This window comes from Cheilinus undulatus, linkage group 8, assembly GCF_018320785.1.
Source record: "Cheilinus undulatus linkage group 8, ASM1832078v1, whole genome shotgun sequence".
Lineage (NCBI taxonomy): Eukaryota > Metazoa > Chordata > Actinopteri > Labriformes > Labridae > Cheilinus > Cheilinus undulatus.
Window position 1 is genome coordinate 40,402,561 of NC_054872.1, and position 15,775 is coordinate 40,418,335.

At 37.2% G+C, this 15,775-nt stretch overlaps 1 protein-coding gene across 1 annotated transcript; it reads right to left on the reverse strand.

The window, feature by feature from the left end:
* Positions 1 to 1,547: 1,547 nt before the first annotated feature.
* On the reverse strand, positions 1,548 to 13,618 carry LOC121514145. Its single transcript, XM_041794240.1, has 8 exons — positions 13,570 to 13,618; positions 13,341 to 13,371; positions 12,683 to 13,104; positions 8,815 to 8,868; positions 6,498 to 6,752; positions 2,529 to 2,591; positions 2,359 to 2,411; positions 1,548 to 1,627 (listed from the first exon to the last, which is right to left on the reverse strand). The coding sequence occupies exons 1-8, from the start codon at positions 13,610 to 13,612 to the stop codon at positions 1,622 to 1,624; spliced, it is 927 nt and encodes a 308-aa protein (XP_041650174.1). The 5' UTR covers positions 13,613 to 13,618; the 3' UTR covers positions 1,548 to 1,621.
* Positions 13,619 to 15,775: the final 2,157 nt, after the last annotated feature.

Sequence of the window (15,775 nt, forward strand, 5' to 3'; positions counted from 1 at the left end):
TAAAGTCATCTCATTGCTGTTTTTTTCTTTATATGATCATTTTTATATGATTTTGAAAGTCACTCAGTATAAAGGTAGGTATTGACCACAATGCCCATTTACTCAAGTTAAAGTAAAATTATTCAATTCAAAATATGATCTTTCCTTATTGGCAATAACAACATGAGAATATGGATCTCCTACCAGTTTTTAATACAATATTTCAATAAAATTGGGTTATTTTGTTGAGTAGTAAAAGCAATGGAAGGAAAGCAATGAAAACAACGGTTTATATTTTTTAAGCAGTGCATTAATGTTTTATTTTTTGATATATATTATTATTATTTAAGCAATCTTACCAGGAGTTCTGCACTGCATTTTGCTTTAAAAAATTTGATGACTTTTTCATCTAGAAAATAGAAGCCTTAAGTAGGGGTACATCCACACATTTAAATTTTTCTTGGGTTGGCAACATGTAAAGATTGCTTACAATTTTGACTTATCTCAAGGTAACAGTGCTATTTTGGTGAAAATCAACCAGATTATTTTATCAATATACAGTAAACAAGTATTGTAATCCCATACTAAATACAAGAACCAAAATCTACAAATCACATTATTATTATTAGTATTAGTATTAGTATTAGTATCATTATAGTATAGCAGGTATAACTTCACTTATTTGCATTTGTTGAACACAATTTTGAATCATGATTTTACTTTTTCATTTAATCCTATCTTTTGGTCTATTTCATCTATATGTCAAAACAAGTCTACTTGTAGAGCTCCTTTGAAGCTTTGGATCAATAAAACTATCTATTAACCCCTTAAAGCCTGTTGTATCATATTTGATACATACTTTTATGATACCTCTATCTAACCAATATGATCATAAATTACTAAAAATAAATTCTGAACACAATCTGATAAATGATACAAATGCCCTCAAGTGGATTATCAGTTACCAAAAACACCTAATGTATCAAATGAGTACAAAAAATGTATATGGTTAATTTTATGGAAATTTGGAATTTTAAAATTTCAGTAGAAAGTGAAATAAACATTTCAGTTCCAAAAAATGAGAATTTTCTGACCATAATTTGTGTTTTCAGGCTTCAATAAACTATCAAAGAAAAAAACAAAAATAAGCCAAGAAGTTAAACCACTGCCAACTACCACATCAAAGTGATGGGTATAACACCACGACAGTTGGAAAATTCTCATTTTGTTGGTTTCACTTTTAGTACTTCTGAGTAATGCCCAACTTTGTACCTCAAATAATATTCAAATTTAAATGCAGGTCTTTAACCCATTACACTGACTGATTTTTAGAGCACTTTAACTGAAGTACCTTAGCCATTTTGTTTTATAAATGAATTGTTATGCTATGTTATAAATGCTATGTTATTTTAACACAGCATACCATTAAATTGCTTAAATAATTCCTAATGAAGTCAGTGGCTTCATTGTATAGTCACACAGACAGTTTTTTCCAGAAAACCCAGTTAAGCCAAAAACAAATGAAAGACGGAGAGGCTTCACTTTATAATTTTTATTGATGATGGATGGTATCATTTGTCAGCTAAAAATGGTCTCTGCAAACTACTGTCTTCTTGGTCATACCCTCCACTGCTCACCATTATCAGCCCTATTCAAATTTTTAAAAAAGACAGAATAAGAAAAAAAGCATGAACTCGGTGCTGTTATTTTTAATTAATATATGAAACGTATAATGTATATTGTAGTAATAAGATAAAGTTTGGGCTAAAACTTTCTAGGAATCTTGTCAAGGTACAATGTGTGCTTTGTTTTAAATTTGCAATTTAACTTAGCTTCAGTTTGCCTCCCTCTCCATCCCCATCCCCCTTTATATCAATTCCCCTGTATAACACACGCTCATCTCGCCACAATGCCAAAGAGGAGACGGCCTTCACACACAAACACACATGCTTAAAGACAGAATCTATGACAGGCTCATGAGTCTGTTTTTTCTTTAGAACTAAGAGAGAAAGTGACAGAGCTGGAAAACAACAGAAATTTTGGAAACACACCCACAAGGAAACGTATTTGGCACGCCTAGATATGATGATACATCTGCTCCACGCTCCCTGGTTAAAGTCAGCTCTCTTTAAAGCACTTCTCCATGCTCACATTACCGAACAAACTCTTTCGCAATATTTGGTGCCTAGGGCTTCTGTTTTTCTTGCAGTTGTACTGAAACAGATATCAATATTGTTTAATTTCTATATTATCCTAAGTTTAACAGTCTGGTATCATGACAACCCGAGATCAATCAAAAACCTTTTTAAATCACCGACCCATTCAGAAATCTGATTTGAGACAAAACTTTAATAGGTGATATAATTGAGTCATACTTACACAGTGGTTCAGCAACACCACCATCAGCACCACCAGAACAAAAGCAAAGAGAGCTGAAAATAAACACATGTGATCATAATGTGATGGCAAGATAAAATAAATCTGGCTTTATTTAAAGTTCAACACTGCTAGTAGTAAATCAACACTTATTTCTCATGTGAAAGACTTGCCAAAGGCTGCAATCAATCCATAGTGTCCACGGCCATGATGAGTCTCCTGCTGAGTGCCTGAACCTGAAATGATTGGAGACAAAAAGTGGCAGTCACACATATTTTTTGTACACTTTGACAGAGTAATCGCCAAGAGCCAGCTGTATATAAAGACTACAGTTAACACAACTAAAACATATAACAGCCCTGAAAAATGTAGTAATATTAAATACATAAGAAATTAGACAAGAAGTATTTTTATCTGGGTTTTTTTTTTCAGTGTTTGTACTGCAAAATAGTGCCTGTTTGTTTGTTTGTTTGTTTGACCAGAGACTGTTAACAAAGTGGGCGAGGCTTCAAACTGCTAGATTAGGCTTGGTGACAAGTTTACCTCACCAAAGTTACCATGTTGGATAAGAGGGAAAAACTGGAGCAAGAGGTTGGCAAACAAGATGTTTTCAAATCTTACAGCAGATTTAGTAGTGGGTGGTTAATATAGGCCACCACCCTCTTTCCCCCCTCTTTTTTTCTGTGGGAAAAGAAGATAGCTTGTTGCGCAAATCATTATCATCACTAGCACCAACATCATCTGTGCAGGGAAAAGTCAACACCAAAACAGAGTCCAATGGCCCAGCAATACAGTTCAATTTATGACAAACACTAAACAAGCTAACAAGCCGTGCTCTATGAATACAGTCTTATTGATGTTTACACAAACGTTAGGAAAATTCCTAAGTAACACAAAGAAGTCGACCCAAAATGGTTGTCATAAACAAAGAAACACGCAATTGAGACCACAGAAATTTTTGAACTGTGAAGTTGAGTTACTCTAAATGGAGCTCAATGGAGTGTGCATTACTTTCAGAGTCAGCCTCAAGTGGCCATTCGAGAAACTGTAGTTTTTAATACTTCACATTATTTCCTTTTTTTCAAAGAAACCCTGACTGCAGTGTGCAGTTTGGGGAGGAGCTCAATGACGCTCAAAGTCAGCATACTATTGGCTGAGGTGGAGCTCGATCAAACCAACTCCAGGGAGAGGGGTGGATGTTTTTGAGGTTTGGATATGAGGCACAAGTAGAGAACTTACTTTGACTTGAAAAATATTACAGATGACAGGACCATACTTAAAAATGGGGGATAATCGGGAGAAATTACAAGCCAGGAGTAGAGCGGGAAGCAGGTTAAAAAGCGGGAGACTCCAGTACAGTAGTATTAAGTAACAAACAGTGTCAGCATTGCCCTATCGTTAATACTGGAAAGTATTCAAAGTATTCACAACTATGAGAGAAATAAGGTCTAACTTATCTCCATCGTTCATATTTCAGTGCTGATGTATAACGATTTGATTGCTACCAAAATGTTGCAAAATGAAGTGAAGTTGTATGTAACAAGACTGAACGTGATTGGTTTATGGAACGTTGAGATGAGTGGAGTCAAACATTGGACCCGCCCCAGACGTTGAGCACCGCCGGAACTGCACACTGCAGTCAGGGGCTTCTCTTTTTTTCAGACCCAACTATGCAACTTAATTTAATCAGAGCACTGATTTATCCCATACATTCAGCAAAGCCATTTGGTGCTTAAACCCACAGTGGGGCAGTGGGCCTGCTGCTCTAAAGCTTGAGTATATAACATCCGATGAGAACCATGAAGAATCAACTCTACTCCCCCTCCCTTCCTGTTCTTCTCCGTGATTGAACTCCGTAGCTCCGCCCCTCTTCTCATATACCTCCTTGCGGATGTGCATGTCCGCTAAATCCAATACTGATGGTGGCAAAGCTCTCGTAGAATGATTTTGCTCTGCTTTCCACTGAAATCAATGGCTGGATTACAGGTTAGAAAACACTTCAGCATGAACAAATTCTACATAGGACCGAACACCGCTGGTAACTCTGCCACTGTATCAACCTCTCACCGAGCTGAAAGGCGGAAGAGCACTTACTACAGCGGCCAATAGGAATGCTCCCTCTGACCTGAGCCGTGATTGGCTGCTAGTGCTAGCCTCCTCATTGGCTGGAGCATTGTCCCTTGCTGGTTTTCCTCAAGTGAGAGTGCAGCGTGAGGAGGCATTGCAGAAGTGTGTTATTCTGTTATATGGCTTTAATAACAAGACCCTGACGGGCTGTTTTGTTTTTGTGAGCATACGATTCTAAAAATAAATCGCTTACTACAGCTTAATATTTGTAAAAAAACCTCAGCAAAAGTAGCCTTTTAAATGCCCCCTATAGTGTACATGGCATGATCAACTGCCCTCCAGGGTGCCCTGCCAGTGGGCATTATGTGATAGAGTGCTTTCTGGAGTGTCTTTCCATTGGATAAAACTTGGTTGAGTGCCTTGTAGAGCACCCTCACTGTAGATAAAACATTCACCCATTTTCGACACCACTTATCCCGTTTGCGGTTAGCCCATCCCAGCTGTCAGTGGGCGAGAGGCAGGGTACACCCTGGACTGGTCAATTGCAGGGTTAACATATGGAAACAAAATACCAGGCACGCTCACACTCCCACCTACGGCCAATTTAGAGTCACAAATTCACCTAAGACGCAAGTCTTTGGTCTATGGGAGGAAGCCTTGGAGAGAACCCACGCGTGCACAGGAGAACATGCACAAAAAAGCCCCGAGGGAAGTAAACCAGGGACATTCGTGCTATGAGGCAACAGTGCTATCCCCTAGATAAAACATGGTAAAAGACAATTTCCTATACCCTGACCAAGCTCCTCAAAATACAGTACATGCCACATCACCAGCCACAACTAGAGCGGTCTACTGCTTCAGTAGAGCCGCTGTTTTCCAATCTGATCTGATCAAAATGCAACCCAGGAACAGATGTGGGTAAGACACACTCTCTCTCACTGATATCTTCAAATACATGTCCAAAAGCAGAATTCTGCCTTGATCCCAGCCCCTCGATGAATCCTACCCTGACTAAGCACTTTGGTATAAACATGGGTGTAGCACAGTGGGGAAAAGAGTACTGATTGCCCCGGCCCACAGTAGGGAGGGGCCCTTGAGAAGCTTGCAATGAAAAGTGTTTTTATTTATTTTTTCTTAGTTGTTGGTGTTATTATTTAATCAAAAGCAACTAAATGAATTGGTCAATAGACTGAAATTTGTATCAAATGGAGTAAAATAAAATACTGGGGGCTCCCTTTAATAATGTCAAAATGGTGTAGTCCATCTCTGTGAAATAATGCAAGTAAATTTGACTCAACCATAGTAAAAATATTACTCATAATGGTTAAAAAATCCATTAAATTAAATGCATAGGTATTTGTAAAAGTGAAGCAACATTTGTTGGTTAGCTAGCTGGTTATGGGAGGCTTTCTGGGGGCCCAGAGTCCCTAGCTACGCCCCTGGGTATAAAGTTTATTTTCACTGACATCCACACTCATGAATTATTGTGAAGTACATGGCTGAATGGTTCATTATTCCTCGTGTTCATGTCACAGGCTTGGTGGGTTTAATCCAACCCAGTGTTTCTGACTATTTCACTATAAATGCATGATAATGTATTTGTGAACTGGTGTTCCATCACATTTAACAGGTTATCATCAACCTTATGTTAGATCAGGCTTTTCCTGTTTTTGAAGAATTAACATGAAGGCTTAAATAGAGAACATCAACATTTTTCTCCGACCAAATCAGCATTTTTTTAGTTATTTTTTAATATTGTAACAACCATGATAGTACAACTTACGTACCTTAGGACTCTAGTAAGCATTTGTTATACCTATGTGTAACAATCAAAGTGTTTGAAATCTGATGACAGATGAGCCAAAGTCTTTAAAGAAGGAAAACCCTTATAAATTGTTTTTTAAAAAATCAATAAAACAATTTAATTTCATTTTATAGTTGGATGACACTGATGTTGAAACTACCTTTACATGTAGTCCCTTAACCTAAAAAATACATTTAGTTAGATTAAGCTCAATTTAACTCAGGGTTGAAGACATCTCTCAACCATACTAATTCCCTCATGTTATACTTACAGACAGGGGTGATGTTCTTGATGGGATATTCAAGTGTTTCCACCTCCACCTCGTCAACATCATCGGTGCAGAGGATTTGGATGTCGAATGGGTCCTTGCAAACAGTGCAGCTCTCATTGCCAGTAGGTGGGGAGACACCACAACATGCTGGGAGTTTTTCATTGAGCTCCCGTTGGTACAGAGGAATGTTTTTTGTGCTGTATATGGTGAACAGGTTTGGACAGTTGACTTTGTCCATGCAGGTGAAACACTTCACTGCAGGAAAAATAAAGGAAAACATTAATGGGTTAGATTTAAACAGCCTAAGTGCTTTCATTTATAAATGTGCTTAAGATGAAATGTAACTGAAAGAATGCTTTCATTGGGTTGGAACTAATAGATCATTTAAAAGATACAATAAAAAAGATAAATATCATTCTTAGAAAATAATATAGATACATAGATACTTTATTAATCCCAAAGGAAATTCAAGAAAATACAGAGTCTTACCACTGCACAGTCTACAGTGTTAGACTGTATCTACTAAACAGTTTCAAGTTCCTAAAGACAAAGAATAAAAATACAGAACACAGCATATTGAAAAAAAAAAAAAAAAAAAAAAAAAATATATATATATATATATATATATATATATATATATATATAGTGCTTAACAAATTTATTAGACCATCACCCAAAGTAAGGTTTATGCCACAGCTGCCCTAAATTAACAGCATTGGTAATTACCAAAATTATTTTTTATGTTTCTGCAATGGTTAATACACCAATATGTAGAAGGTCTTTAACACAAATGATATTTTAATGCTAAAATATAATTATTATTGTTATCCATGAATTTTCAAATTTACTGATTTACAAAAAAAATGAAAAAATGAATAATATTAAAGCACATTAATATTTATTGATTAATATGTCAGATGATAGTTATTTACTTGCATTCCTGAACAGAAAAATGAGTTTTAGTGGTTGAATGTTATGCTTGATTAATTTCTGACTTCTCAGAGAAGCCCAGTGATCCGGCTCAAATTTGAGTATAAAAAGGTGAATTCAGTTTGAAATTCCTCATTCCTGTTCAAAATGGTAAAACATGGAGAGCTCACTGAAAATGAGAGAGTCTGCATTAAAGCACTTCATGATGCTGGATGGTCTCTGAGACAAATAGAGAAAGACATAAATTGTTCTCACAGTGTGGTCAAGTATGCTTTGGAGTCAATTGCTGAGACTGGTGCTTACAAAATGTGCCAAGGAAGAGACAGGAAACCAAAGTTAACTGAAGCAGATGTCAGACACCTCAAGATTTGAAGTACTAGAGACAGAAGGAAGACCACTGCTGATCTTCAGGCAGAGATGAATGCTTCTAGATCAGAGTCTGAGAAAGTCTCCAGAATGACCATAAGCAGACGGCTGACGGAACAAGGCTTAAAGGGAAGAAAAGCTGCTAAGAAGCCATTATTGATGCCTGCAAACATCCAGAAACGCCTCAGATTAGTCAGGGAGCACAAACACTGGACTGTTGATGACTGGAAGAAGGTACTCTGGACAGATGAGTCCAAGTTTGAACTCTTCAGTCAGCATGGTCGTGTTTATGTTCGCAGAAAAGCTGGAGAACGTTTTGATGGCAGATGCATTGCACCCACAGTGAAACACGGTGGAGATTCCATTATGGTATGGGATTCCATTTGTGGATACGGCGTGGGCAAATGAGTGAAAATCCACAGCATCATGAACAAGAACGTCTACCACACATCTTAGTGCATCATGGAATCCCTTCTAGACTGAATTTGATTGGTCGTGGGTTCATATACCAACAAGACAATGACCCCCAAGCATACTTCAAAGCTGGCAGAGACTATTTGACCAAGAAAAAGGAATCTGGAGTACTGGAACTGATGGACTGGCCAAGTCAAAGTCCGGCTTTGAATCCTATTGAACACATTTGGGATTTAGTAGATTCAAAGATTGATCGCACAAAAGTTTCATCTAAAGCAAGTCTGTGGGAACAGCTAGAAACTATTTGGAACTCAAAAACAAAAGAGACTGTGGAAAAGTAGATAAAAATAATGCCAGCAAGAATGCAAGCCAAAGGAGGCCATACAAAATATGAAGTTTTTTGGTTATTATGTGTGAAAAGGGACTATTTAGTTGTTTCACTTTGTTATTTGCCAAATAAAAAACATTAACATTTTCAGTTTTAAACAAGTTTTTGAAAGATTTCTAAAATATTTACGTTTTCTCATTTTTATGACAGGTGGTCTAATAAATTTGTTAAGCACTGTATATATATATATATATATATATATAAACAATCACTACATACCTGCATCAGCCCTGTGGATGAAAATAGAAGCTGCCATCAACCAAAGAAGGTAACCTGGAAATACAGACAAAAGAATGAGAAAACTAGAATGGCCGGCTGAGGCGGCAGACCCACACCTAAGCAGCACCACAGAGGAACTCACGCTCCCATTGGTTACTATGGTGTTCAAAATTTCGAAGTCCGAGAAAAACCGAACGGGTGCGCGGATCATCACCAAATTCTGATCGTTTCTTCCCTGTCACTATCCCAATATTCCCTGAAAGTTTGGTGAAGATCCGACTTTCCGTTCTCGATTTATCTTGTAAACAAACAACCCTTTACCCTTTACATAACCCCCTGCCGAGTCCATCGGCGTGGGTAATTATGGCAGTGCAGGCGTATATGATGGTATGCAATCCGCAGGCGGAGTCTCCTCAAGCCCCTGAGGTATCACAGTCTGGTTTGATGTGATACACAATGCTGATGTCCTTTCAGTTTATGTTCTCCTTGTATGTTTTTACTCCAGTTATATCTTTAAATGACGTTACCTTCACAGAGTCTGTGAGATAATATCCATAAGCTAACACATGACTGATTTTTTGGTATTTGATAATAAAGAGGAATGTTTAATAAAGCAAATGAGATGTAAATTAAAACTAACAGAGGAAACACCCACCAACCATGCCGCAGCGAGGATTATGCCTGAATGCTTAGAGGCCAAGCACACAGAACAGAGAGAGATGGAAGCACACTACCAGGCCTTATATACCCGGGGGACTGACCAGGTCTGCCAAGGTGTGGCAAATGCAAATAAAACACATTAACATGCAGGCACAGAGACAAACACAAGGAGCAACGACTGGGCGTGCTCTGCTGGTAGACTGCTGTCACAGAACCCACAAGGCAGAATGAGGTGGAAAAATATGCAACATAAGAGCTCTTTGTTCATTGCTGTGATAAAGATATGAAGGGTGTTAATAAATGTTGAGCGCACATTAGCTGTAACTCATTCTTCTTTTAATTCTGGGACATTGTGCAAATGTGAATAAAAACAGAATAAAGTGGTTTGCAAATCCTTTTCAACTTATATTCAAATATATTTTCCCTTTGATGCCTGCAATACATTGCAAAAGTTGAGATAGGACTGTGTTAAATCATCATTTCTTCTGACAACAGTGTCTGTGGACTGAAGACTCTCGTTCATTTACATAGTTTATTTGTTAGGGACGTATACAGTATACATAGACAACTGAGAAGAGCCATCCCATACAAGTATCTTAATTTATACACCAGACACATTTCTACATAACAAAGAAAACGGTCAAAGTTTAGTTATATTTCTTAATGATGATACAGTAGTGGTAGTTCCTTGTTTTTTTGATAAGAAAGTATTTACCTGGTAAAAATGTAAACATTTTCAAGTAAATTCCTCTTAATGTAGAAGTTCTGCAGCCACCACCGCAGGAAATTTCATTTTCAGTCAGAGCAGCAGAAAAGTGGAACTCAATTCCTCCAAAAATCAGAGACTGCACAAGCCTGTGTTTTTAAAAGTACACTGCAGTCATGGTTCAAGAAAAAACAATCACCTGATCACTAATTTAAACATTGCACTGGTCTTAAAGAGAATGACATGTTATCTTAAATATGTTGTTTTTAGTGATGGACTGTTGTTGAGCTTGTATTGTTTAAATTGATTGCATGTTTGTTTTGATCATTTGTAGTGTTTGTTTTTACATTGTCCTGGCCTGCCAAGGGACCACAGATGAAAATCAGCTTCATAGCTAACTCTGGCTCAGTAGTTTTGTTGTGCATGGCCCCTGTCAAATAAACCAATAAACTAAACTATTAAACCATATGTCTGTTTTATTAGTTGTGAAATCAAACAAATTCGTACTTTATTCTTGAGAAACTACTAGATAATTTCACTAATTACCATAGAATAACTAGGCCCATCTAAAATAAAGTGGTACAAAATTCAGAACTTGTTAACATTTCTATAATAATAATAAATTTTATCAGTTTAACATCACATATCTTATCTCTTTACTGTATTTAATTAGATCTGGGTTGACAAGGATTTGCATCTCAATACATTCTGTTTTTCATTCACATTTTACACGATGCCCCAACTTTTCTGGAACTGTTCTTTTTTTTTCATCTCCTCTTCATGCATTGAACATAAACTGGAATCATTCCTAAAAGCTGTTTTTAATGCGCAAAATTAGCATCAATAGTCTAAAGTACACATGCACATGCACATTATTAGTACTGTCTAAATATCAGTATTAGCAGACATGTTCCAAATGAATCATCAGTACAATTCATTTCTCATTTTTTGTACATATTTCTGCTAATATTTGCAGCCAATACATCATCCTTACATACTGACATGCACATAGGTAAGAGAACTGATTTTAATAGTAAAGCATAAACTGAATAAAAAAGGGTTCTATTTTTGTGAAGCGCTCCCCACAGCTCACTGTGTCAGCAGGTTGTTACAGTGCTGTCTATAGCTCTCAACTAGGCACATGGTACATTTTAGATATAAAGCACGTTTTCCAATAGATGACATTCACTTTTTCATAACTGAATGTTTATATTTTAACAAGCATGCATTTATCATTTATGATAGAATTAAATGTTGTCTTGATTTTGTCTGTTTCTAAATTAAGTAGACCGTTACAAACAGGAAAATTATTTATACAAGAGACATTTGGCTTTCTCTGCAATAAATAATTATAAATGGGTGTATTTATCAGTATGGACTAAACTGAGTTTGGAATTTTTAAGACAGCTTGACTTGACTTCACTGGACTGCATTAAAATGGTATTAAGGCATGATCATTGAAACCAGGCCTCCACCCATTAAATATACACATGCTGAGTGAAAGAGTATTGCTAGTTTAGACAAAATAACTCTTAAAACAGGGGGTAAGGTTTTAATTTTGTGGTGTATTTTTGTAGTATGGTACCAGAATGACTCCAATGACCAACCATCAGTCACAGAGAGCATGAAAATAGAACTGATTTAACAAGCATCTTAGCCCATTCTAATGTAAAATATTCTGCTCTTTCCCATATGCACATTTGCACTTTTATATTTTTTAACTTTAATTTAAATCACTGCTGTAAAATACCTTACCTGATATGCACGTCATTGATTAATCAATTTAGCACACTAATTACATATCTAATCTATTTACTTTTACTAACTTCTAATTTAATCTTTTTACTTTACTCAAATGCTGCAAGTAATTAATCTATTCCCAAAATCAATTACTGTAAGAGGGCACTCTGCGGTAAAACGCCTCACCTCATATGCACATTTGCACTAATCAGCCATCTTAAATTGTCTTATCTTCCTCATGTAAATCTTGCATATTGTATGTTTCTGATCATGTCAAGTCAGCATTCTTGCACCATTTCCGCATCTTGCAACTATATTAACAATGCACACCAACAAGAGCTTTTTTTTTCTCCATTAAACACTGCTGAATTTTGCGTGTTTTGCTTTAAGCTGCATAGAAGTTAATTTGTGTTCGTCTGCAAAAGTCTTTAAATTTTCAGTTTTAATTGTAAATTCTATTTTTGGTTATAATCAAAGAGAAGTTCCATGTCATGTGTTTGTAAGCTTCTTCTGGTTACTTTGAATTTCTAAAGTATCAATCAATCAATCAATCAGTCTATCTATCTATCTATCTATCTATCTATCATTTTTCTTTTTCATGATGAGTTTAATATGGCAGTGCTATCACTAAAAAAACATGCTTAACCGCACAGCCTTAACACCTAAAGAATGGGCCTGAGTGTATATTACGTCTTTGTCAATAGACAGGTCTACATGTTATTTAAAAAATATCCAGGATTAATAATAAAATGAATTACATACATTTGCGATTCTTCCCAGTAGAAGTAGCAGCAGTTCTCTTGCGTCGGTTGAGGTTTCTTTGTCTACGAGGACCCGGCAGTGGACATTTTGGTTTGGCCCCCATTTTGATGTCCCTGAGGCTGGGTTTTGTTCCCTGCACAAGCTTCTCACCAAAAATGAAAGGAGTGGTGACCATTTCCTGTTCTGTGCTCGTCTCTCTCATCATCATCGATGAGGCATCTGGTGGAGTAGAGTTTTTTTGAGGTTCAGGGGACGGTTCAGGGTGGCTCTCCTCAGCAGACGCAGGTTTAGAGCAGAGTTTTCCCGCCACTCCACAGAACTCAATGTCTAGTTCCTCTTTAGGAATCACTCGAACACTGCTGCATTTCTCCACATCAGTGTCATCAAATGAATACTCCACAGCAGAGGAGAAGCCACTTTCACTGTAAAAGAAATGAGATGCAAACATTTCCCTTTCTTTTCCTCCAGCAGATCTGGTACTTTGAGTCAAATAAATAAGAAAACACACCGTGTTTAATAATCACTTAAAACTACATTAAAAAAACAGCAAAAAGCTTAAAATTATGCTGACTCCTGTCACTATAGATCAATGGACAACATGACTTTCAGATGGGTCTCATACAGAAGCTTTAAAAATAAAAAAGATACAGGTACCTACCCACTTTCCTGACAGTGCTGACCTCCACCACCTTGAGGGTAAAACAAAAAATAGTAGAACTACAAATAATCTTTAGCACTGATAAGACATAAGTATCAAAAAGACTACCTTTCTCTTCACATTGTTGCACAGAGTGAAATGAGGCACACGAATGAATGAAATGACATGCAGACAGCCTAGTACTCCTCTTCAGAGGCAGAAAGTTGGTAATATAATGAGACAAACTTACTTTCTGGCTGCAAAAGCAAATATTTATCAGTTGGAAAAGTCATTGTAGTCCAGTGTAGGAAAAACAAGCCGAGTTGCCGCTGTTGAGAAGCTTTGATGATTTCCTGTTTTTTTTTAAAACACACACAAATACTTCCTTCTTAGAGTTGACCGCCATCTAGTGTTTAAAAAGTGTAATGTTACAGTCATGAACAAAAGTATTGGCACCTCTGGAATTTTCCCAGAAAATACACCATTTCTCCCAGAAATGGTTGCAATTACAAATGTTTTTGGTATACACGTCAATTTCCTTTATGTGCATTGGAACAACACAAAAAAGCAGAAGAAAAAGCCAAAATTGACATAATTTTACACGAAACTCAAAAAATGGGCCAGACAAAATTGTTGGCACCCTCTTTGGTTGCACACTCTTGGGAAAAAAATAACTGAAACGAATGGCTTCCTCTTACCATCAACAAGCTTCTTACACCTCTCAGCTGGAATTTTGGACCACTCTTCTTTTGCAAACTGCTCCAGGTCTCTCAGATTTGACGGGTGCCTTCTTGCAACAGCAATTTTGAGATCTCTCTCCATAGGTGTTCAATGGGATTTAGATCCGGACTCATTGCTGGCCACTTCAGAACTCTCCAGCGCTTTGTCTCCAACCATTTCTTGGTGCTTTTTGAGGTATGTTTGGGGTCATTGTCCTGCTGGAACACCCATGACCTCTGACCCAGACCCAGCTGTCTGACACTAGGCCCTACATTGCGGCCCAAAATCTTTTCATAGTCTCCAGATTTCATGATTCCTTGCACACAGTCAGGCACCCAGCGCCAGAGGCAGCAAAACAACCCCAAAACATCTTTGAACCTCCACCATGTTTGACTGTAGGTGCTGTGTTCTTTTCTTTGTAGGCCTCATTCTGTTTTCTGTAAACAGTAGAATGACATGCTTTTCCAAAAAAGCTCTACCTTAGTCTCATCTGTCCGCAAAATGTTCTCCCAGAAGGATTGAGGCTTACTCAGGTACATTTTTGCTAACTCCAGTCTGGCTTTTTTTATGTCTCTTTGTCAGCAGTGGGGTTCTCCTTGGTCTCCTGCCATAGCGCTTCATCTCATTCAGATGACAACGTATGGTCCGAGCTGACACTTTTGCCCCCTGAGTCTGCAGGACAGCATGAATTTGTGTGGAAGTTGACTGAGGATGTTTATCCACCATTCCAACCATCCTGCATTGCATTCTTTTGTCAATGTTTCTCTTCTGTCCACATCTAGGGTGATTAGCCACAGTTCCACGGGTTATAAAGTTCTTGATTATATTATGCACAGTGGACAAAGGAATTTCAAGATCTCTGGTCTTGGAACCTTGAGATTGTTCATATTTTTCCACTATTTTGCTTCTTAAGTCCTCAGGGAATTCTGGGCTCTTCTTTCTCTTCTCAATGCTTGGTGTGACACACACAGGCACACAACACAAAGGCTGAGTCAACTTTTATACGTTCTAACTGGCTTCAGGTGTGATTTCTAGATTGCCAGCACCTGTTACCGCCAGGTTTAAAAACCGCTAGTTTAAATGAGCATCACATGTTTGAATTAAAATGACTTACCCACAGTTTTAACTTGAGGGTGCCAACAGTTTTGTCTGGCTAATTTTTGACTTTTGTGTAAAATTATGTCAATTTTGGCTTGTTTCTTCTGCTTTTGTGTGTTGTTCCAATGCAAATAAAAAAATAATCATGTGTATACCAAAAACTTTTGTTATTGCAATAATTTCTGGGAGAAATGGTGTATTTTCTGGAAAAATTCCAGGGGTGCCAATATCACCGATGACTGTATGTGATAAAGAGGTAATCTCCGTCAGACTGATACATACAGTTGACTGAGCAGAAGAAAAAATTTTTTTCTTCATCTTAGCCTTCCTTTACTTCTTGTGTTATTCCAACAAAAGACTCAGTATTTACTATGCTTTGAAGCATTTGACTTTTATAATAGACTCCTATTTTACATTGACAGGTACAAAAGTTAATCTAACCTCACCATGATAGGAAGGACTATACAATGCATTATGTATATCAGCACAAAAACAGAGAAAACAAAATGCAGTTTAAAAATGAGAACTAATAATGAGCAGGGATGCTAACTAATTGTCCATTCAAGCAGACACCACAAATAGAAACATTACATCTGACAATGTATTAAACAAATAACAGTGCAGAGAAAGCTGAGCTT

Bases quoted from the DNA above. Each gene is read 5' to 3' on its own strand.
- LOC121514145 (XM_041794240.1), bottom strand. From the start codon at position 13,612: ATGACTTTTCCAACTGATAAATATTTGCTTTTGCAGCCAGAAA. The intron at 13,105-13,340 runs GTAGGTACCTGT...TTTCTTTTACAG, and splicing joins CAGCACTGTCAGGAAAGTGG to TGAAAGTGGCTTCTCCTCTG. The intron at 8,869-12,682 runs GTATGTAATTCA...CTGTATTTCCAG, and splicing joins TACTGGGAAGAATCGCAAAT to GTTACCTTCTTTGGTTGATG.